General features: G+C 49.6%; 1 protein-coding gene across 2 annotated transcripts in view; it reads right to left on the reverse strand.

Annotated features, from left to right (window-relative positions):
• Positions 1-2,603: 2,603 nt before the first annotated feature.
• The window catches only part of ASB10 (ankyrin repeat and SOCS box containing 10), a 30,161-nt gene continuing 8,248 nt past the window's right edge, over positions 2,604-24,516 (reverse strand). The window contains exons 1-5 of one of the 2 annotated variants that reach the window (XM_030007752.2): positions 16,813-17,306; positions 11,747-12,014; positions 10,677-11,181; positions 9,209-9,322; positions 2,604-8,949 (exon numbers count right to left, since the gene is read on the reverse strand). In XM_030007752.2, the coding sequence (XP_029863612.1) occupies positions 8,764-8,949; positions 9,209-9,322; positions 10,677-11,181; positions 11,747-12,014; positions 16,813-17,125 (1,386 nt within the window). In that variant the 5' untranslated portion in view covers positions 17,126-17,306 and the 3' untranslated portion in view covers positions 2,604-8,763. Of the gene's footprint in view, positions 8,950-9,208; positions 9,323-10,676; positions 11,182-11,746; positions 12,015-16,812; positions 17,307-24,516 lie in introns of those variants that run through there. The other variant, XM_030007754.2, reaches the window with a different exon arrangement.

Here is a 24,516-nt window from a genome sequence, read left to right on the forward strand (position 1 = left end):
GGAATATGGTACTGGCTTACCACAAGATGCAGTAGCCCTAATTTCTACACTACCATCATCTAGTGTGGACTCAGTGTATAAGAACAGTCCTGCTAGTCCTGGGCCCTGCATTATGAAGAAGAGGGCTCTCTTCATTCAGTCACAGCATCACAGAATCACAGACTGGTGGAGGCTTGAAGGGACCTCTGGAGGTCATCTTGTCCAACCCCCCCGCTCAAGCAGGGTCACCTGCAGCCAGTTGCCCAGGACCATGTCCAGACGGCTTTTGAATATCTCCACGGAGTGAGATTCAACAAACTCTCTGGGCAACATGTGCCAGTGCTCAGTCTCCCTCACAGTGAAAACGCGTTTCCTGATGTTCAGACAGAGCCTTCTGTGTGTTTCAGTTTGTGCCCATTACCTCTGGTCCTGTCACTGGGCACCACCGAAAACAGCCTGGCTGCATCTTCTTTGCGCCCTCCCTTCAGGTATTTACCTAAACTGATGATATCCCCTGAGCCTTCTCTTCTCCAGGCTGAACAGTCCCAGCTCTCTCAGCCTTTCCTCATAGGACAAATGCTCACGTAATTTTTCCATGTTTAGATAATGTTATTTTGTCACCACTCAGTTTTCTCTTCTTCAGAATATACAGCTTCAGGTCCTTGAGGCGCTTTCTGTTGGACATTTCCTTGTCTTCTTACCATTCTTGATGTCCTCTGCTCCCACCACAGCCCACCCACTACACTGTGGTCACCGCACCTCCGGAAGAGAAGACTCATGTAGCACTTCTTTACAGACTGGACTCTGATCTGTGCATGCCATGACAGCTGTGCCTTTTCTGTGCAGCATGTGGCTGGTCATGGGCAGTATGTGGCATGTTTGTTCCTACACTTCTCAGCTTGCACCATCTCTGGCAGGTCAGGCCTTACTAAGGCTTTTGCAGCTGAGCTCTGCAGGTTCTAGGGGAGAACCTGGCATTTGTCCTGCTTGCCTGAGCTGCAGCTGGAGCTGCAACCCCAACCAGCACAGTGTCTTCTGCAGATTAAATAAGCCTAATGTCTATTCCTTCATGCAAGTCTTTAACAACTCTAGAAGAGTGCCAGATGCAGGAAAGACCTCCAGGTAACACCCTGTATGTATCACTGCAGTTTGACTAGTGATAACTGACTCTGAATAGGGTTTTCTGACTAGTTATGCTCTCACCTAATAGTATAGTTCACACTATATTGTCTTTTCACAATTTCATCCTGAGACTCTTATGTGAGAGAGCATGAAATTAAGACATTTAAGACACATAACATCTGCTCCTTCTGTCCCTTTCCCATGGGTCTTTTGGCCAGATACAGAAGGAAGTAGGATTGGTCTGACCAACTTTGCATGTGTCCAGACACTTACAAATTGTTCAGTTACTTGCTGTAGTATTTTCCAGGAATCAAAGTAAGGCTGGCCAGGCAGCCTTATTGGCCAGAAGTCACAGGCTACTCTCCTATGAAGACAGGCTGAGAGAGTTGGGGTTGTTCAGCCTGGAGAAGAGAAAGCTCTGGGGTAACCTTATAGCAGCCTTCCAGTATCTAAAGGGGGCCTACAGAAAAGCTGAGGAGGGACTTTTTACAAAGGCATGTAGTGATAGGACAAGGGTTAATGGCTTTAAACTGAAAGAGGGTAGATTTAGAGTAGATGTAAGGAAGAAGTTCTTCACTGTGAGGGTGGTGAGACACTGGAACAGGTTGCCCAGAGAAGCTGTGGATGCCCCATCCCTGGAAGTGTTCAAGGCCAGGCTGGATGGGGCTTTGAGCAACCTGGTCTAATAGAAGGTGTCCCTGCCCATGGCAGGGGGATTGGAACTAGGTGATCCTTAAGGTGCCTTCCAACCCAAACCATTCAAGGATTCTATGATTCTACTATCAAACATGTGCTTGCCTTTGGCCCAAGCCCATGTGGCCCAGAAGCCCAAGGGACAGCCTTGCAGCTAGGAGCATGAAGGTGGGTTGGATGGCACAGATGTGAGCAGCATTGCTGGCATCTGGTGATGAGCTGGAGGAATGGAGCAGGGGTCGACAGGCCCCAGAGAGCGCATTTGTACAAAAGGGGTGTGCTCCCCTAGGTTTCACCTGCAGAGCATGGTACCTCAGGAGCATCAGCATCTGCTGCAGAGCATCTGGATGGAAACGGAAGTGCGGGAAGCATTTGGAGTCATGCTCCTAACGGTGAAGTACCAGAAGCACTCAGCACCGGGAAAGCTGCTGTAGGGCCAAACCAGCTACTGGAGTGAGTCCAGCAGAGCTCTGCATGGGGCTGCTCAGAGAAGAACTGTGTTGCTGCGTGGGGTTGCAGCTTGGGGCAAACACGGAGGCTCCTAGTGCCATCAGTCAGAAATCCTTGGAGTGCCTCCTCAGGCGGGATCACTGCAAGTGCCATGGGGCAGCCCCATGAGGTCCTCATGTGCTGGCAGACTGGTGAGAGGAGGGAGTTTGCCTTTGTGTGTCACATCCAGCCCCGAGGTCCTTTGGCCATCCACAAACACTGCCCAGTCCCACAGGGTGAAACATGCTCAGTGCTTCCAAATGGCTGAAGTCTCCAAGCTAAAGTTCGTAAGGGAAATTGAGTAAGAGCAAATATTTAAATAAAATTATAAAGTAGCATCACCATTTATTTCAGAATGTCTTTTTCAGAAACCAGCACAGGCAGCCAATTCAGAGCAAGGAAGCTGATAGAGCCAGTACAAACCAGCAGTTACAAAATGAAGGGAACTAAGAGGAAGTCAGAGACATCAATGAAGTATCAATGAAGTGAGCAGTGCTGTTACGGGAAACATGAAACTGTTTCATTACCTGGGGCCAAACACAGTCCCAGTGGTGACAGAGACTAGTGGTAGACCAGTGTGGAAGAGGGACAAGACTATGGATCATAGATCTGTAATTAAGCAGTATGATCTCTTTGGGACTTGGCCTGAGCACCATGCAGGATTAATTCTGGTCTGGGCTAGGGCAGCTCTTCTGGTGATTTTTAAAAAAGCCAGAGATGAGAAATCTACATGCACCATGATAAGCTATTCTAAGATGCAATTAACTAGTAGATTAATTGCCCTTGCTATTAAAAATGTGTCTCATTTCTAATACGTGTTTGCCCAGCTTCAATTTCCAGCCACTGGATCTAGTTTTACCTCTAAGTGCCACTCAGAAGAACTGGCAATGCTGAATAAACTCTGCAGTCTGCCCCTCGGAAAGCTTGGTAAGGCACAGTTGAGGACCAGCAATAGATGTCAGCACGGCGATGGAGGGTGAGTTGTGCCCACAGTGCTTCGCAGAAGAACGCTATCAACCCTTCCTGCCCTGTAAATCTGGAACCGAAGAACTGGTAACTACAACTGCACATGGGGCTCCCAGGATCAACCACGGTGTGTCCAGCTGCCGCCCCTCCGAAGTTCCCACTGGCAGGAATCTCTGGCAATCCATAACTCACTTATGGCTCTTCTCTGAACCCTCTCCAATTTCTCAATTTTTTTTAAATGTCGACCCCAGAGCAGGATGCCCCAGCAGCAGAGAATCCAAAGAATTGCAGTCACTGGGCACCTGCTCCAGGTTTCTGTGTGTAAACGTATGTTCTACATAATGAAAACCAAGAACTCAATAAATATTTCTGCTCTGTATTTGAAACAACAATTGATAATATTTGGATTTTATGGTGGTAATGAAATACTTTCTATTCCATCAGTAATTAAGGAAGATGCTAGAGAGAAACTGTTGAAGTAACAAATTTTATAATCTGCAGGATGATAAATTACATCCAAGAGTATTTATTTGGCTAATGAGTTCACTGAACCATTGATTTTTTTCTTTATAACAATCATGGCACATTGGGGAACTTAAGATAACTGGGGGGGGGGGGGGGGGGGGGGGGGAATTCCAAAGTCTTGCCAGTATTTAAATGTGCTTACATGGATATCCAAGAAACCACCAAGCAGTTAGTTCCACATACATCCCAAGCAATCACCGACAAGCATGTCCTGAGTAAATTAGTAAAAGCTAGAACCCAAATTAATGTCATTCAAATTAATGTCATTTGAAAGAGGGACTTTCAAATAATTTTATGTAATTTTTTTGTAAGCCTACAAGTTTTATAGAGCTAACTAGATAGATATGGCATGCTTAGACTCCTGTAAGTCATTTGACTTAGTTCTGCATGACATTCTAATAAGAAAAATTAGCTGTATGCTACAGTCAGTGTGATCAGTATTAACAGATTTGAAAGAATGGGGTAACTGAGAAGACTTATTCTATATAGCCATTTGACAGATGTATTTCTAGTTGTATTCTATTCACATATCAATGCTATATGTTATTAGCAATCAAGGAGAAAATAAAACAATTGCTGGTAAAATTATTGGGGTGGATAAAAATGAATTGTTGGGGTGGTAAAAGTAACAGGTGGCACTTGCGCAAGACAACCTAATCTGGATTGCTTGAAACACCAGATTCATGAAAAACCTGGTTTGTTACATCTAACTATAAGGTGCAACATATAGGAAAGAAGAATTTGGGCTTCATTTTAAAATAGGTACAGCATCCTGGATAGTAATGAGTCTGAAAAAAGTTTAGAGGTTGCAACATATGCCATCTGAACACAAAACACGCTGAATGGGAGGGCATTGCTGCCAAGGCCATCCTCCTCCTGGACTGCGTAAATAATCAAGTAATGTCAAATATGAATCTAAGGTTCCTGAGGCATTAGTGTAGATCTCACATCCACATGGCTAAGAATAACTCTTACATAATCATAGCACAACCATATTTTGAATGTTGTGCACAGTTGTACTCCCTTCATCTCAAAGTGGTGCACTAGGATCAGTAAAGGGACAGGGAAAGCCTGTGCTGGTGGTTAAGGGTTGGGTGACAGCTTCCATGGAGGGAATGACACAGTTGAATAGAATTCCAGCCTGAGTAAGGAGAGAAATGACAGGGATCTATATAGTTCTGAATAATGGAGAGGAACAGACTATGGTTACCCACATATTCTTAGAATACAAGAGTTAAAGGGCATCAAATGAACCAAGAAGGTGGCAGCATAAAGACAAATAAAAGCAGGTGATCAACACAATGTGCAATTAAGTTATCCTTGCCACAAGGATACCAGAATGCTCAAACATACATGGGTCCAAAAAGTGACTGGTCAAATTTATGGAAAATCTCTCTACAACTGCTAAATACAAAGATGCACTTTTGACTCAAAAGTACCTGAAATGCAGTTTACAGAACTTGGGGGTGGGGATGGACATCCAAGGGAAGGGCTTTTCTATACTTGTTTTGTTCTTGTACCCTTCTATAAGTACTACTGTGATTTACTAGTCCACCCATTATGGCATGTCATGCTTTTTACTGAGGAACAGGAAAGATCAAGTAAGGGTTGGGCAGATATTTGAGGCTGGGAAGCCTACAGGGAGATACTGATGCAGTTGATCTTTCAGTTAAAGGAAGAGGATACTAGGAATAGGCAATGCTTTGACTGCACAGAGAGGGTCAGAGTAAGACCTGGTGGTTGCAGATAGGATGGAAACTTCTGTCTAGATATGGGATGAATTTTTTTTTTCCCTGAGCGCATCACTTGGGCAGCTGCACTAAGAACATGGCAGTGAACTTGCATTACTTCAGCTAGTCATGAGGGTGTCTCTTGCTGACTGCTCTGCCAAAAAACCCAGGTGGATGCTGAAGCAGGAACAACAGCATGTGCCCAAGAGACATTCCCAGTGAACCTGGGACACAGTAGGAATCAGCAGCTGCCTGTGCCTGTGGCAGTTGGTAAAAACACATCAGAACCACATGCCCCTGTGCTAATAATGTCACATGCTTGCTGTCCTCGGTTGAGACCATAGCCCTCACACTCAGGACAGCTAAATTTCCCCGGCATAACTCCTGTCCCAGAAAGTACATTCAATGCTGCATTAGAAATTTCCCCTTTAGAAATCTGAGAAAAAGTAGCACAGCTTGTTATATTGCCAAAATGTGCTCTGGAACATCAAACCTTTTTAATTCTGTTCTGTTCTTGTAAATGTTTTTAAAAATCAGTTGCTAATCAATTAGCATAACTGAGTTAAACTCAGAGCATTTGTTCTCAGCCTGCACTTAGCTTGAACTTTTCTGATTGTTTCAGTTCTGAAAAAAGGCTTGAGTGGCCAAAAGCTTTTCTGGTGGGTTTTGTTTGGTTTGGTTTGGTTTGGTTTTTTCCCCCAGTTAAATCAGTCAATCTGTAAAAGATACTCCCCTTTTCGTACTAGCCTCACATTCCTTGAAAATGGTTACTCAGTGGTTTCCTTACACACAATGAAATCATGCCCTTTTAATTTCAGTGGGAACACAGATGAAGATTTGTGCCCAGGGATGGCTTGCCCCTCTCAGCCACCTGCCCGACCTCCGCCCTCCCACTTACGCTGGGATCCCCTGCCTGGAAACCAGGTAGCTCTGAAAGGAACCCTGGAAATTCACCTGCAGTCCCAGCACGGGTCCTTCATTGCAACAGGTGCCTGTCTACACCAGGACACTTTTGTCCAAAGAGGAATTGGCAGTGCCAGGAGTTGGCCTGCCCGTGTGTGCAGCGGCACTGCGCGCTCCTGCGTTTGCAGAAAAAAAACACTGCAGGTTTACCTCTTTCAAGCCAAGCTGCCCTCATCACCCAAATGATGCAGAGCAGACTTCAGAACTAGCAAAAGTAATCAGCAAGACCTGAGGCGTGGCTTTAAGTCTAACAGCTGCAAGAAACAATTCCAAAATAAAGCAAAGCATTAAATTCAATCCTTCCCTGTTCTTCGGGTGATATTACCTTAGTAGCTGAGTACACATTACTGAACATACATTATTGCAGGTATATGGACAGTGCTGGAAAGAAAGAGGACTGATAAACCAGCTCCACATGTGCTGCTCTGCAGACTGCCTTCATACCAAAGATACCCATTCAGGCTAAGGCAATCCTGGACTGCACTGCCACCAAAAGGGACAGACCCTCCTTTTTCTGCTCCTCCTCCAGTCACAGACATGATCTGGCTAAAAGTGAACACTCTAACATGGTGATTAGAATTGGGGAATAAGACTACAGGACCTGATCCCATAAACAGATCACCCTGAACAGACATGAGAGCTCAGCTAGCAGGAAGGTGGTGACTTCAGGCTGGGTTCCTGCACTGGTTCAGGGGAAACGCGCTACTCATATGTGGTAAGAGTGCAGGCCATTATCCAGGTATTTTAAAAGCTTTGACTCCCCTGCTCCCTTCATCCCTGTTTGCTCAATACGTCACATCAAGCCAACACCTCACCTCTCTGCCCATGGATGTCATAAAGCACACTGTGAAACCTTTTTGAGATATACCATCTCTATATTGCAATAGTAGTACCTACACACACAGGCTGCCAGAACTGGTTTCCTGACACCTTTTGTAAGCCTGTAACATGTAAACATATTCCTGTTGTATCCTATTAGCATTCATGCTGTGGTGCATCACTGGTGTGAGTGCATTAGGAATGGCATGCTGAACCTCACATAGTTATTTCAAGCTTGCTACCTCAGAGCGGCATGGTCTAGCTGTGTAAGGTGGTGATAATTACAGGAGCAGAGCTACACCCTGTATCCCAACAGAGGCAGAAAAAGACAGAAGTGTTGGGTCTGTCAAACTGCTTAGCCTTCAGATCTGTGCATTCCAGCGTCCTGGTGCTGATGTTGACGTTAACAGAGGCCTTGAAACACCAGTGCACCAAGAGGAGCAACCTGCAGTGCTGCCTTAGTGTAACTTCTGCCAGCCAGCAGCAGTTCAGGCACTCCTTGAGTCAGAACAGGAATGGACTTAGCTTACTGCAAATCTTTAAAGGGTGGTTAGTGCTTTGATTTCTTTACAACTGTGTCTTTAAATTGCAGGAACAAACGTTACCCTTTACCTTGTCTAGAGTGCAGTGCAGCCCTGGCAGCAGTGCGTGGACCTGCACTGTGCTCTGGTAGATGCTGGCTGGGCTGCCATAGGGGCTGGCTGCTCTGTGCCCAGAGGACCGGCGTTCTCATGGCATGCTTCCTCACCCCACACCGAAGTCCTCAGTGCTGGCACAAGCACTGCTGTCCTGTCCCAAGCTGCAAAGCCAGGCAACCCTGGACATTGTACCTGCATGGGAAGTGTTTGTTTGGGAGGCCTCAGCCCCACACCCACCACGCATTTCCCTATCCCTTCTGAGAGGCAGATGGATGTGTAGGTCAGAGACTGTACGTGCCACTATGCATGGCATGTCACATGGATGAGCTCTGTCAGGACAGTCTTCAAGGCAAGGCAGAAGTTGTACTCTGGTAGGTATAGAGAAAGACTAGGGTTTATTCCAAACACCGTTGGGTACAAACTGTAAACAACATGACTAAAGACAGGATCCCAACAAATGCCCAGGGCCCCAGAGCTGCCTGGTTCAGGTTAGACTTTGTAGATTTGGGATAGGGAGACTGATACCGTACAACTAAAACTGCGATCAATGCAGTGTATTTGCTCTTTGTCACACAAAATGCCCTAATGCCCATATCTTGCTTTTCTTAGTGAGTCTGGAGTTTGTCCTGATTAGTACGGGTAAACAGAATGCTCCAAAATAAGTGCATGAGACAGAGCACAAGGCTGGGACAAGGACACAGTGACAGGTTTGGCACAGAGGCTGACATGGCCTGGCAGGAGGTGTGCGAGGGGAAGGGGTTAGCTGAGAAGGCATAGGCTGCACTGGCAGGGATGGAACATCTGCACAGAAAGGCACAGTAGGACTGGAACCGCAGCCCTTAGTAGAGAACGTCCTCGAAGCTGAGCAGCAGGAAACGGTGCAAGGCACTTGGCAGGTGCAGCTGAGACAGGACCAGAAGCAACCGGCCCTCCAGGAAGGTCCTGAGTGCGCAGCGAGCCAGGTGCTGCAAGGAGCGAGGTCTTTGCTCCAGGGAGAAAAGTGACTGGTAGAAACGTGGGTATTTCTACAGAGAGAAAAGAGAGGACCAGAGGCAGATAAAGCTGAAGATATCACACTGGGAGCAGAGGTAGAACCAGACATCCCTTTACCTTAGTCACTATGGTGCATCCTCCCTATCCCCCAACAGCACCACCCCTGTGCCCTGCAAATCTCCTCGCAGCCCTGTCCTGCCCCAAACCCCCCCTCAGCCCCAAGCCTCCTCTGGTACCCTGCCGCGGTAGCCCAGCTGCATGTTCTCCAGCCGGCAGCATGCATTCCCTCACCTGTACAACCTCCGCAGGAACCGCTTCCACCCAGTCCTCAGAGATGCGGACGTGATCATAGCTGTTCATCAGCGCCTCGATGACACGCGGGCAGGCGTGGCAGTACCGCAGCACCTGCACCAGGGAAAGAGCAGATGAACACTGCCTTTGGGCAAGGTCCTGCAAGCCCCACCTTCACCTCCTAAAAAGCTGCTCAAAACCAGCCTTGGTAAATCTAGGGAACTAATGTCCTTCCCTCATGCTGTCCCAGGCGATCAAACCCACTACATGGTGGGAAATGCCAGAGCACCACTCCTGCAGAAGAGGGTGACTGAGCCAACACCCAACACGCACAGCACGGTTGCATTCACCACAACTGGGTCCCCACAGCCACTGCTCAGATGCAGGGACTAATATACTTGGCTGCGATGCAGATCTCCTTCATCTGCCTCACTGCTGCAAGTAGCTCATACGCAACCAACACTCTGCTTTATGCCAGGCTCCTTTCCCCACATTTTTCTAGTTAGAGCATGAGCCATTCTGGGGCAAGGACTGACACCCGTTTTGTGTGCAGCAAGACTAAAGCATACCATGCCTCTGTTGAGGGCTACACAGGGGTCTCAGGGATGTACTGTGCCTGTTTGGCATGCGGCTGCAGAGACATCCCGCATCTGTGCTGTGTGCAATGGGTGTCCTAAGAAATACTGTGCCCCTGTTAGCTGCTACAACAGAGCCCCAGGAAGACATCATACCTATTTTGTGCAATACACCTCTGGTGTGTACCATGTCCACGTAGGTGCAAACGACACACTGGTGCTGTGTATCTTACACTACCAGTGTGGCCTTTGGAGCACACCCCACCCACGCATAGCTGCACAGAGGCAGATCCCCCCGGCTCTTGGCTCCCACTCCCTACGGCCCAGGCCAGCAGTAGCTGTCAGAGTCTATTCCGGCTGTAGGAGTGATCCTCATTATCTGGCGTTAATAGGAGATTAATTAGTGTTAATTGTTGATTTTCCTGTATTTTCCCAAAGGGGAGAGCAATCTGCTGATCTCCGGGCTGGGTAATTATTGCACTGCTCAGGAATTAAGACAGGAAATTAACCCTTTGTTTGCTGGTGTCTTGCAGAGAGAGCGTGAGCTGGAGGGTATGCCCCAAAGAGGAAACACATCCCCTGAGAGGAAAAGGGCCAACACTTTCCAGGGCAAGTGATTATGGAAACTGGGTAAGTACTGTCCACACAGCTTAACAGACAGAAGCAGGAGAGGCCTACAGGAGAACATACCCGAGGAGAAAACTTCAGGGAATCCCTTACCAGTAACACCAATTCCCCCTCCCCCAGCCCCTGGGAAGAGAGAGGCAGGACAGCAAGCAGGCTGGCACAGAACAAGCCCTGCTGTGACAGAAACATCCCTGCTCTCGCTGGGGCCCTGATGTTCACAGCCTTCCCTTCCTACCATGCTCCCAGCACAGCTGTGAGCCCCGCACCTTGAGGAGGGAGCCAGGCCAGATGCGGATGGCACCATAGTTGAGCAGGGCTCGCACCACAAGCTCTGGGTGGTGCTCCAGCTTGTAGGCAGTTGCTTGCAGGATATTGTGCAGTGCTGTGTTGCCGCTGTAGTTCATGATGTTGACATTTGCACCCCGGGCCAGCAGTAACTCTGCTACTTGAGCATTGGCGTTCTTGCAGGCCAGGTGAAGTGGGTACTGACGGTCCCTATCTGCAGCATTGATGCTAGCACCACTTTCCACCAGTAGCTGGCAGACCTGGTAGTAACGGTCCATGTCCTGGGGTTGGTGGGGCTGAGCACAGGCAGCATTCAGTGGCGTCTGCCCCTCCTCATTCTTTGCCTCCAGCTCTGCGCCATAGCGCAGAAGCAGCTGGACGTGGTCTGTTAGGCCATGTCGTGCTGCTATATGCAGTGCTGTGTCATCTTCCTCCTCAGTCCGACTGTTCACACTGGCGCCATGCTGCAGCAGCTGCTGGATGCACCTATGTGGGCCAAGATGATTCAGTGACAGGCTCTCCTCTCCGGCTCCTACCCTACCTCCCACTCCTCCCACCCCACATGTCTGTACCATCCCATGGCTTTCACTTTTCCCAAGAGTCCAAAAATCTCTGCTCCTCATGCCCTGAAGCAGTGGTTTTAAGCCAGGATGACTGGTGAGCAGAGATACTGTCATCCTAATTCTAGCTAACTCACCACAGATCTTTAATAATGTGTCGTCACACCCAGAGTCTGCTCCCACACCCCACAGAGGCCTGTTTGCACAGCTCGTGCCCTGAACTTCACAGTATGAACCATCAGCTCTGCATTGCTGGTGGGTAGCAAGACAGCCAGCACCAAGTTCAGCTGCATCAGCTGAGGACTAGAGCTTGCAGTCATCTGTTGGACTTCAGAGGTGATCCTGGTCCAGGAACAGGCAGTAAGGCCACCCCATTCAGCAGCCTTTGCTGCAATCACCAGCCCACCTGCAGGGATGAGTAGGGATGCCTTCTACATAGGATGAGGCTCAAGGGGGAGGGAGGCCTACTGTGTCCCCCGGGCAGAACTCACTCGATGGAGTCAGGGCTCTTGCAGAGGTGCAGGGGCTTGTAGCCATCCTCAGAGACAGCCTCAGGGTCAGCACCAAAGCTGAGGAGCAGGCGCACGCACTCTGTACTGGGTGCTGCACAAGCCTCATGCAGGGCGGTCTTACCCCCTGGTGCAAAGTTGACGGCAGCTCCCCTGAGCAGCAGGAGCCGCAGGCAGTCTGTGTAGCCCCGGCTGGCTGTGATGTGCAGAGGCGTGGTGAGCTCCTGCTCATAGCTCAGAGACCACAGTCCTGCAGGGAAAGAGAGGTCAGGGAGCCGCATCCAGCCACAGTGCACAAAAGCACTGGGCCCAGACCTGCCCTTTCCCCTGGGGTACCTGATGTACATCCCCCCTTGAGAGACTCGAGTTTCCCTTCAAGGGACTGCCTCTTCCCTTCTCTGCAAGGTCCCTGCCTTTGGACTGGCCTGCCAAAGGCAAAGATCTGGGGGTGACTCTTACACTGCACAGCCGTGCTGACAAGAAGCTCGAAGGAGCAGGAGCCTTGGGGTAGAGGCTGTTCCCAGAAAGCATGCTTTTCACCTGCAGCTCAGTCATGCAGCACAGGGTTTCCGTTGACAGGAGTACAGCAGATGAAGGGCCTGGGGCACAGGCAGGGCTGAAAGCAGCAAGGTGGCTGGGAAGGGCACCATGCATGAAGCACCACAAAAACAAGGAGCCAGGCAGTAAAACAAAGAGGTGCTGGAGCAGGCTGCCACGCACACAGGAGACTCAGACAAGCCCTGAGCATGGTGCAGACAAGCAAGCTTCAGCAGAGATGGACATCTAGGGCCTAGGAGAGAGCAAGGGGCTGAAACCTGCCAACTCTCAAAGATGCTGACCCAGCTGGAACCATTGCTGAACCGGTGCAGTCTGCTGGCAAACAGCCTGCAGCTGTTACAGGAAAAGAGCTCCTTAAATCATGCTTCTTGCTGCCCATCCAGGCTGGGCTGGAGGACCACATCCCAGTGTGCATGACATGTTCAACACTACATCCCTCTCACCTCTTTCTCGCAGAAGCAGCACGCAGTCAACCGTGTTTCCCAGGGCCAGGTTCAAACTGAACCATCCTGAGGACCTAACGCAGGGCTGTGACAATTCCTTGCCCAGCACAACCCACAGAGGAAACCAGCAGCGCAGCACAGGCTGCACACAGACAGAACAGGCACGCAGAGCCAGGCTACCGGGCCAGTCGCAGAAGGAGCACGACCTGGAGCTTGAATCTCCTTTGCCCATTGTGGGAACCCAAGCAGTTTCCAAGCATTTGCACAACCCCTGCTAGAAGGGCCGGGTACCCCAGACGCACCTCCCGCTCCCAGACACACGCACACCCTCCCACAAGTGGCACAGGGGAACCCAACCACATCCCAGAGCTCTCACTGCCGTCCCGACTCCTCTGTAACCCAAACAGCACCCGTAACACACAGTCCCAGAAACAGTAATGCCCTGCAGTGTAAGCAAAAGGCTCCGAGCCCCCATTCGGCTGGGCCACGCTGCCTGCCCTCTGCCCCCCTGCGTACTCAGCCGGCGGAGGTTGAAGCGGTAGTTTTTCCACTCTTCCAGGTCACTGGTGTCAAACACGGCATTGGGACTCAGGTTGTTCTGAGGGTCGCTGAGGATCTCGGCCACAATCCCCCGATCCCCAGTCAGCAGGGCCTGCCAGTAGGCCTGGGCAGGGCCATCTGCCTTCCGCGTGCAAATGGGCTCCTGGCTCTTGCCTCCTCTGCCGGTGATGCTACCCATGAGGCGGCACCCAGACCCTCCACAGAAACCAGGGCAGGACCTGCCGCTGCCTTCCCGGCCAGGCTGTGAGCCTGCGGGTACAGCCCCGCCGGTGCCCGGTGCTCCGGCTGACAGGCTGCCTGTCAGCCCTGGGCCGCTCCCTAGGGAGGGAGGACATGTCACATCACCGTTTGGCCCGGGCTGGGCACGGCTCGGGTCTCAGCTGTTCTATTCTGGGAAACCTTGTGACCAAATATTTGGGCCAAGAGGCTGATAAGGACACTCCTCTCGGGCAGCAGTACCTCTGCAGTCACCGGCTGTGAAGGGGAAGTCCCTAGGCAGCGCAGGGTAGCAGAGTAGCCTGAAGAGTAGAAACAGAGACAGGACATCACTACAAAAACAGGGAGGGAAGTAGTCTCATGCCCAACTAGCCTGCTGTCACCCAGTTGCTGCCCAGACCGCAACAGCGCAACCCAGCTGCCTCCATACACCAGCAGCACGCCTTCGTCCAGCCCTTGGCTCCCCGCACACCTCCAGCACTGCACACCTGTTTGCGAGTTCCACCCAAGCCCTTGGCACTAGACAGGTTTTTAAACAAGCCACAGGAAAGTTCTTTTTAATCAAAGCTTAAAGCCAAAGGACAGGTAGAAATAAGTACAAGGATGGGAAACAGTGCGTTACAAGTGAAGTAAAACCATAGAAGGTAACTTTCCGTTAGACCCCTTCCTGCTTTTCCTTGAAATTCAGCCTTGCAGAGAGTTCCTGCATGGTTTTAGTACTCCCCTTCCCATCCTCTGACAGTCCCCTCACTCAGGTTTCCTCACTGCTGTCCTTTCACCTGAGATGGCATTTTCCCCTGTCCCCACGTAGTTGTATAAACCCACCCTGCCCCTACTTTGGTTACAGAACAGCGCACTTTGCTCACAGTTCATCAGCATTGCATGCATTTTGTTCAGACCATATGTTCTAAAGAACACATCAAACTGCATGGAAGACTAACAGTGTTTAGTTTAATTTTGTGTCGTGGAACTATTCAAATCATGCAGCTGAAAACAAGTTAAGTGACCCCAATAGACCACCAAGCAACAAATACCTGAGGGACCAGAGAAGAGTGTAAGATAGGGAACTTTACCCTTCTCAGTAATGAAAATAAATGACCAAGTTCTATACTGACAGTCTCCAGCATGCTCTGTCTGTGCAGACTTCACCACCTTGTCTAGCTAAAGTGTAGTACGTGAAACGGTAAAGAGAGGGAAGCACCTAGCAGGCTTTCTCACCTGATGGGATCCTCTATTTCCCCAAAGATATCAGCAGGCATCCCACGAGAGCCTGAGGTTCCCAATCACAAAAGCATCACCAGGGAGGCAAAAGGCTGTGTGAATTAGTGTTGGTAACACCAAACAATTTACACTTCCTCTGGGCTTCTTAAAATATCAATAGGGATGACTTGGGAAAGACCAGGTCACTAGAATCTACTTTTAAGGTCACTGGCTAGGTAAATTTTAAGAAACTGTCCCTACAGGTCAGTGAGATACATAACCAAAGCCTTAGGTAGCATGAAGTTTTGCTTTGGTTTCTGTTCTATACCCTTATCTGATAAATTTGGCAGTACATTTTTGGTCTGTGCTTGATGAATGATCTTGTTTGGTTGGGTTTTTCACATCTTAAGACTTTGGTGAGAAGAGCAATTTCTGTGTGAAGTTGTTGCTTTTACATCAGCTATTCTGTTTTCTTTGGGGCACAAATCTTTACAAGCAGACTGACTTGCTGTTCAAGTGTCAGTCAGCTCAGCGTAAGACAGGAGTTAAAATGTACAATTAATATTTTACTGACAAGTGGTCCCAGTTACACAAAGGGTAATACCTTTTGTATTTTTATTCCTAATTAGACTGTAAAAATTCAAAACCTGGGTTGCACAAATCTTGGAACTCAGTAAATATTCACCACCCACAAGTAGTAGCACTTGCATCTGCAAGCCCACCTTAGCTGTTTGTCTCTTGCTAGTGTGGATCACTACAAAACACTCAGTCACGGTCAAGCTTTATCAGTGTGCTCCACAGCTTTGCACCAGCACACTTGAAAAGAACCCACACCTCTGGGAAAGTGGCTTTCAGCAGCAGCTCTTCCATTCTGGCACAGGGGGGCTTTTGCCATCAACCTTCTGTGGAAAAGAGTGGTGCAGTTATGGCCGCTCCACACCTGACACTCCCTGTCTTAAATTCTGGGAGCCTGCCTGCACCACACTACTAACAGACAGCAGTAAGGACAAGTGCACTTCCAGATTGCTAAGCACATCTCACCCTTTAAAACATCAGCTACGCTGCTTACTGAAACGTTCATAGATGACACCGATGAGAAGGTAAGCAAAAGGGACCAAAGAGTGTGGAAGAACGTGTGCTAGCCACAACATGCATCTGGGCAAGGTACAGCGAGGTATGCAGATGGGAGGAAACCCAAGGATGACTATCTTCTACTTCCTGTCACTCAAGACAAGCTTACTTCCACCATCTCTCTGGTAGACTAGATTTCTGCTCGCCTTGCCCAATCCATCTCACAGAATAGAACAGTTTGCTGGGTGCAAACCCCACACGAAAGCAAAACACCAAATGCTTTTGTTCTGGAGCAAAGCCTCCCTCCAGCTGATCACTGTTAACCCTCCCACATCAACCTCCCTGCAGCTTCTCAAAGTCAGTGTTTGGAGCAGGGATCATAATGGCTCTGCTTCACATCTGGATTTCACTACAGCAGCAGGTAGATATGGAGCAATTGTGGCTTTGTCCCCAGACAGCTGCCTACAGGGCTGAAGCACAGCCATGCCTCTTCCTCGGGATATGGGCTAAGGTCTGCCTGAAGGGCACTGCTAAGATCTCTCTGCTGTTCCCAAAGCATGTCACAGCCTCTGGTTTCTGATGAACTGGAGTAACAGATGCAACTTAAGACATAAGGCAGGAAAAGCATCCTTATGCCACCTGATGCCTTCTCACCCAAGCACTCTCTCCACCTCAGACATATTTCACATCTATCCCAGCAATCTCTAACAGGGAAGTCCTGATATTGTTCCTTTCCAGCAGCCCTTCCAAGGGCCCTATTCTCACCCTTTCCCAGTAGATCTGCCTCTGGCCATCTTCAGCAAGCCTGCTACCATTTGTTCTACAGCCCTGGAATCCTCCCTCCTCATCCAAAAGTCTTTCTTTCTAAGTCCCTCTTCCACCACCCTGTCTCCACCACTGGGGATTCCTCTCAACACTTTTCTCAGGAGTCTGTGCTCTTTCTCTGGTCCCCATCCTGGGCACTTTCCATCCCCCCATGTCCCAGCCCTGCACACCCACCAAATTTCCTGCTAGTCCAGCGCAGCTCATCACCCTTGGTCTCAATGACGAGATTGATGGCTGCGCTCTTGGTGAAGTACTTCCGCACCATCTCCAGGTCCCCAGTGAAGAGCGCATTCTGGACCAGCAGATCCCGGCACTCCAGTGGCTCCAAGCGGTTGTTTTGGCATCCCTGGCCAACTGGGCTCAGGCTACGCTCACTGTGGTGGTACCGAGACCTTATATGCCAAGAGTACTTCTGCTCATCCAGCTGCTCCTCATCCAGCTGCAGCAAGCGCTGTGTGGCAGAGCTGAAGGGAAAGGTGCAGTCCATCACAGGGAACAAACAGGACAAGCCCGAACCTTACAGCAAACAAGCTGCTGCAGGCAAGAGCCTCTTATCCAAGGCTATGTCCTTTGCAGGTTGATCCTGGGTTTCAGCTCCCCAGCGTCTGGCTGGATTCAGACACAGGCCTGACTCACCCAGTATAAATAGTCCTGCTTGGCAGCTCCCCTTCACCACCTCCCCTCCTTCCAAGAGCTTATTTTCAGCTGCTGGATGCAATCATCAGCACAGATTAGGCACGGGAGAGAGGTAGCAGGCAGCTTTGAAACACTCTCTATTGTGCTTGCTTGTGTGCTCTGCAAAGTCTCTCTGCTCTGCACCATGCTCCCAATTGGAAAGAAACAGAGCGAGGCAGGGGCAATCACAGTGTGGGGTAACTAGGGAAAGGCCTGCAGCACAAGTGGTGTCAGAACTCATAAGGGACTGAGTACAGAGGCCTTCCCCACAGGCAATGCCACAGGGACTAAAAAAACTCTCACAAGCCCCACACACTGCTCTTGAGAACCCAGCATCTTCACTAGGGCAGCAAGACTGGCTGCCTAGACACAGCTAAGCAGAATAAAGGAGGGCACGTAGGCAAGCCCTTGGAAAAGCAGCTTGTATAACATGAACCAAGTTTCCTGGCAATAAGGAAGACAGTCTCCCATACAAAGCTCAAGAGGTTGGCAAGCATCTTCAGGCTTCTGAGGGGGGTATGCTCAGCTATGCTATCCACCTCTCCAGCAGCCATAGCGAGTCACATTTGGAGGGGTGAAAAATGCTGAAGCCCCCTGCCCTGCCCCAGTTATCACCGCTCACTCTGCAGGATGTAGAGTGGATCTCACCAGCTAGGACGTTGTGGTAGCTTGACATAGGTTTGGGACCTGTTAAACTTTGTTTACTCTCAAATTACTCTCCTGTAACTAACCTGTTAATTGCTGTGTCCCTGCCAACATGAGAACCTTCCAGCTGGGCAGGCTGTGAGTGCCAGCAATGGCAACAGGGACTCATCAGCTGCTGTGGGAATTTCAGCTGGTATTCTCTACCCAATCCTGTAACTGAGAGTGTTTGGGGTCACTGGGGTGACATAGCAGAGACCTACAAGAATGCCTGAGGGCTAACAGGGGTAGCTGTGCACCCAAGACCACATGCCTCTACCTGGAACTGCTGCACTGACCCACTGACTTTCTCCTGGACCATGCTGTCCCACTGGACAAGGTTTTGTCAGAAGCCATCACATTGACCCACCTGACTTATCTCCTGGACTGCACCATCTATCCTGCAAAACAGGCAAGTTGTGTCACTTGTTAAGATTAAATATAAATGTGACTAGAAGGATTTTTGAGGTTTGGGTGGGTTTTTTTGGTTGGTTTTTTTTAGGCCTGAGGGTTCTTTTGTGGGGGGGGAGTTGTTGTTGAGTTTCTTTTCTTTGTTGGGGGGGCAGGGGGGAGAGTTGTTTGGGTTTTGTTTTGGTGGTTGTTTGTTTGTTTTTAAATCTGAGCCCCTTTAGTCTTTACCCTGTCAACTTGGTTCCAAACTGTGGTAGAGTTCTTTCTAGTGTGGCTGCAGGTGCTGACCAGACAGGGAGCTAGGCTTTGCTTGTGTTCCTTTTGGTGGCTGTTTCCAGTGCAAAGGACTATGTAAGAACTGGGAAGCCCCAAAGGGTCCATGAACAAGTCCCAGGTCTGCTGGCTGCCTTCAAGAGCTGCCAGACGTGTTCCGCATTGCCCCTGCACAGATACTCTATTCCCATGACCAGTTTGTAGCATCTCACTGGTGGTGCAGCATTGGGGTCACAGGCACACTTGTTCTCCAGAAGGATGCAGTAGCCGTATCTCCAGCCCCACTTTGGAATCCGTGTTCAAGCTTAACAAAGTGACTGCCCAGGCACAGGTGTAAGAGGAGGGCACATCTAGATAGAACACACTGACCAGAAGGATCTGCTGATCCTCAGAAGGCGCTCAGGGCCTGCCTCGCCCCCCTCATTTGTTGCAGGGTCTGCTTAGGAGTCAGGCAGAAGAGGCACTCAGTGGTTCCTCCCTGTGCTCCTCTTCCCTGTCCCATTTCTACAGTAAGACCAGCAAAGAGCTGACAGGTCCAAGAGCTCCCAGACTGATGTAGACACTATGGCAGTAGATGCCACTACTGTAAGGATTTTCATATAAGCTCTGGCTCTCCCTCCAGACACAACCACAGTCCAAACACACACATAGAGACCTCTCCAGCCTCACTCACGTGGTGAGCTTCACCATGCTCACACACCACAGAACCCCATCACAAGTATATCTGTACACACATGCCCAGTGGCCTTGTTTTTCTTCTGTACACACACCCCTCCCAAACCCTCTTCCCACTCAGTGGTTTGTCCCCCTTCTGCACACAGACAGTGGCCAAAACTGACAAACAGCTGTCCTCGCCCAAGACAGCAAGTACAGAGCTCATCAGAACTATTTATTATCTTTATTTCCTTCCCCCCCCATGCCCCCTCCCCCCTTCTTGTCTTTCCCTTGTGCCTCCTTCACTTCTGCAGTCTCTCGCACTGCCTGGAGCCATCTTTTACCCAGCGCTCTCTTCACTCACCAGTCCTGCAGAGAGGGCAAGTACGCAGGGGGTAAAAAAGGCTGCAAAGGAGGGTCACAGCAAAGAAGATAGAAACGGGTTTGGGGCAGGAGGAAGGGCTAGCCATTTGTCTGAAGCACAAAGGAAATGGGACAAATTAGGCTGAAACCAACGGGAGAAGAAGAGTCAAGCAGGAGAAGGCAGAGGGGAGAGGCTGAATTACCTGCAGACTCCACCAGTCTCCCCTCCCTGTAGATGGGACGCACCTTGCTCAGCAGCTGCAGGAGCTCACATACTTCCACAACATGCTCCTTGGACAGCTGCAGGATGTGACACTATCAGCACCAATGCACACAGCTTGCACTGTGTGGCCTTGGCTGTAGCCATCTGACACCTTGACCAGGGTCCTAATGCCCAAGCTGCCAGTAAGAACATCCCACTTGCTTTTGGATCAGTCACTGCCAGGTCTCTGAACAAAGCAGAGAGCCCATGAGAAGACACCATGGCAGGAAGGGTGGAGAGAGCATGACAAATAGCCAGTCTCTTCTGGCCAGATGAGGGGCTCAGCACAACAGGCCCAACTTGGGGAACTTGGATACAGAGAAGGCTGGATTCTTTTAGGGATGAGGAAAAGGAGAAACTAAGGAGAACTCTTAGTTTCTCTCCAACCTGTCTTTCCACCTCCTACTGCTCCTGTCACTGGAACCAAGGCCATCATCCTTCCCCCAGCCATGGGCTTGGGCACAGAATCCAAAACTAGTCCTTCACACACAGTACTATTCATGCACCCCATAACCATCCAGGAAAGGCATCTAGGAGAAACACCCTGACTGCTGGGCTGAGGCCAGGTCCCTAGTCATCACACCCAGAACGCTGGCAGAGGGCAGGCAGTGCTTTTGCACTCAGGCAGTTTCACAGACCTTGGGCTGAGCGGGTGTGCATTTCTGCCTTTGCACCAGCTACCCTGGAGATTTCCTCCCGTTCCCAAGGCTAACAACAAAAATACCAAAACCGCCCCACCACAAAAAAAAAACCAAACCAAAAAACGCCACCAAAAACCCCACCAGAACTGAACAACAAAACACAAAACCACCAAAACACAAAAACCACAAAGCACAACCAACCACACACATATACACACACACCCCTCCTCCCAGCAGAGCCTTTCTTTCATGTTTGATAGAGCTCTGGCATCTGCCCTGGCCCCACAGCAAAAGAGGTCCTTTACTTGCTCTGCCTGACAGGTCACAGGAGGGAAGTCAGGACCATCTGTCCCCTCAGCACTGTCATCTGGCAGGAGTTGTCCCGCTACTGGCACAAAGCTTTACCTTCAAATCCAGTTTACTGAACCCACTCACTGCACACTCCATAGTGGGTTGCATAGTCTGGGTGAGGAAAAAAAGCAGGCTCCTCCTCACTGTTTTTGCATAATACCTTCAGATCAGGGACACAGGGCCTGTCTGATGCACAGATCAGCAGCACCCAATCCTCTGGCCCCAGTGATTTCAGGGCATTTAGCAAGTCCTTCCTCAGATCCTTTGGATCTGTCTGTGAGGAAGAAGAGGGTCCTCAAAGGTCAGAGTGAAGGGGATCAGGTGCAATCGCATGACCCAAGGCTGACCAGAGGGAAGAAGATGCACATCCTTGAGAAAAAAAAAAAAAAAAAAAAAAAAAAAAAGTGTTGCAATTTTTTTCAGCTATCTGTCTGCTTCTAAACATTGTTGCTCTTATTGCAGAAGATTTGTTTTATCTCTTGCTAAATCATCGATTTGTTTTATGATTACACCTGCCTTGTGTCTGGAGCCAAGACGAACCGAGTGAAATCAGAAATGTTACAGTGTAACAGAGCATGAGAGACAGGTTGGAATGTCTCAGAGACATTAGAGGAGTTCAGTCCTGTCTGCAGGTTTGGATGGGGTCAGAGGCTGACAGTCATTGGCTTTTGGAAAAGCACTCCCTAGAGCACGCACAAGCAACCACCCCTAACCCACCCACCCCCTCTAGAAGTGGGGACCATCCACTGTGGGTACATCTCCAGACATCACACCTTCCCCACAAGAAGCAGTAATTAAGGACAGAGCAAGGAGAACAAGGTTGAGTGGATAACTCCATCCCCCTCCCCACGAGAGAGATGTTAAAACTGAGGTACCCAGCCCTACAGCAGCTACCCAAATTGGTATAAAGAGACAAGGTGGAAATCTGTCCATGATGTGGGACAGAGCAAGGGTGTTGGAACTGGAATCTCTAGCCCAACAGTAATGCAAGTGTGTCCATTTACACATGTTCATGTGCATGACAAAGCATGTCTGACCCCAGAAGACAGACTTAGGGAGAGTACCTTGTTACTCACAAAGTCATCTGTGTAAACTACAAGCCTAAGGACGTAGCATATGGCCCTATCAGGTCGGAGGCTACCCTGGAAACCATGATTTTATGCAGATATTAGCTGGTGATATACACTAACATGATGTATTAAATGCTGCCACCTTCAAAAGGTCCTGATGACACAGAGTAACACTGGACCCCATACTGTGCACTCTGTTTTCAAGTCTTGAACTATTAGCTCTTCATTTTCTACCTTAAGCATTAATAAATGCTGGTTTTGTTTTACCGTTAAACCTGCTGGGTATACAGAAGCTGCTGCACTGGATTGAACCCAAAAGCAAAGTACACACCTCTACAATACAGTAGATGAAAGGAAAGAGGGATCCAAAAGTACTTGTACCCTGAGCATAAGAAGGGGGACCAGCAGCTAGATCCTGCTAGTCTGCAAAAGGTTAATGCAATAACTGTGGTAGCCAGCTGCTGCTGTTTTGGGAAAGCCTTTACTCCAGCAAGCACAAAGAGTCCCTCCTGTAAGCAGAGGTAGCAGAGAGAGACCTCACAGAGCTTCAGACCAGGCTCCAAGGAAAGAATAAGTAGAACGTGTCTGATCCAACATTACTGAGCTGAAGCCTTCATTCAGAAGTAGGGCCATGAGATGTGGGAACTGAGTTAAAAGACCCTCTTGTGGGTAGAGGAGGTTGTCCTTCAAACATATCTCGGGACTGCCCTTGCACAGCTGGACATGGGCTGGAGCAGTAGCCACCCTCACTAATACCTTCTCTGCTGCTCAGGAACAACTTGCTACAGCAAAAAGTCATTCAGAAGAGCTTTCCAGGCTCACTCACTTCTGACACAAGCAAGCCAGCTTCTCATGGCAGAGGCCCTGACAAGGATAGCACATGGCAGGGATTGTGAATTGCATTATTAGAAATTGATGGGTTTCTAACCCAGCTGGAAGGGAAGTTTGAATATACATGCTGACAGCCCACCTATCTCTCTCTAGGTCTTACCTCCTTCTCCCCAGAAGATTTCTTACAAAATTAATTTTCTTCATTCCCAACCCAGATTACTGACAGCTGCAGCAACTTTGCTAGCTGCAGTGTCAGAAGCAGGTGACAGAGGTCTCAACCACAGCTAGAGTACAGCAGTCTGAGTGGGGAACACCAGCAGAGACTTAGACCAAACAGTCAATTCCAGGTGATCCAGCCCCAACTCTACCCACAGCCTTGCTCAATTACTAGTTCACTAGCTATGCATTCCTACCCATGAAACACAGGGCTCTTCTCCTGACCTTACTGCCTTCTTTGCCTTGTGTGGCTTCTCATCTTCTTGGTCCACTGCCACATTCAGTACCTGTGACTCCTCTCTCAACAGCTCATCATTAATCTGGAGAAAAGACAACCTCAACATAGCACCTGGCAGACTCCTTGTTCGCCTCTAACACCCCACTGTTCTTCAGCTCTAACCAGGAACACTGTCCCTAGAGGCCACAGCACACGTTAGTCATTCCCAGCCTAACTCCCTCCAACACATGGACACAGGTTGCACAGAGCAGTGGTAAGTTGAGCTTTCTGTGGGAAGAAACAGCCATGAACACCTTCCTAAGCCTGCGGGCTCTGCTCTCAAACCTCATGCATCACAAAAGCCTTTCCATTCCCCTTCAGCATCTCCAAGCAAAACACCTACAGTTGCCAAATAAGAAGGTCCACAGGGCCCATTCAAGACAATGAGGGCCCACACCCCTTACCTGCAGGCAGATCTCTTTTTACACCTCTTTTCTCTTCTGTGTCTTGATCAGCTTCAGGTCATGGTGCTGGACTCGGTCTGCAAAGATGGGGCAGCTGAACTTCACCAGACTCCTTCTATCAGCTCCATATTGCCCTACCTCCCAAAGGCACTGTGGCTGTTACCTTAGGCCTCCCTATCTCCACACATCTATCAGGAGAACATCTCACCACATCTGATCCCCTCATTCATTGTCATGTCACGCCCTCCCTGCTTGCATTTCAGCCCACTGCCACCACCAGGGAAGAACTGCCACCTTCCCCACAGCAGAGCCCACCCTGCTCCCTACAGCACCTCTGAGCCATCCCCTTGGGAGGGCAGCTGCACAGGCAGCTCACAGACATGCAACACAGCCTGGCTCAGATGAGCTGAACCACAATGCACATGAAAAATAAAGCTTGGCAGACACAGCAGCCAGGTTCTCCCCACCCCCAACACACCAGACAAGACTCTGGGTCTCAGCAAGGAAAGCCAAGCATCCCATGCATGTGCAAATCCAAATGCCTGCATTTGGCATTGCCCACCATCCACACCAAGATGTGCAAATAAGCAAGCACCTGGAAACCCAAGATGGGCTCATGCCTCTTGCACCACAGCTGTAGCCACAAGAAGCGGCAAGCAGAGAGCAGATACCCAAAGCCCTAGGCGTAGAAGACGAAGTGTAGTGTCCTGAAGAATAAACCCACCACAGACAGTCCTATTCTTTGAAAGCAAGGCTAAGGTTTCAGCTG

This window comes from Aquila chrysaetos, chromosome 3 (assembly GCF_900496995.4).
Source record: "Aquila chrysaetos chrysaetos chromosome 3, bAquChr1.4, whole genome shotgun sequence".
Lineage (NCBI taxonomy): Eukaryota > Metazoa > Chordata > Aves > Accipitriformes > Accipitridae > Aquila > Aquila chrysaetos.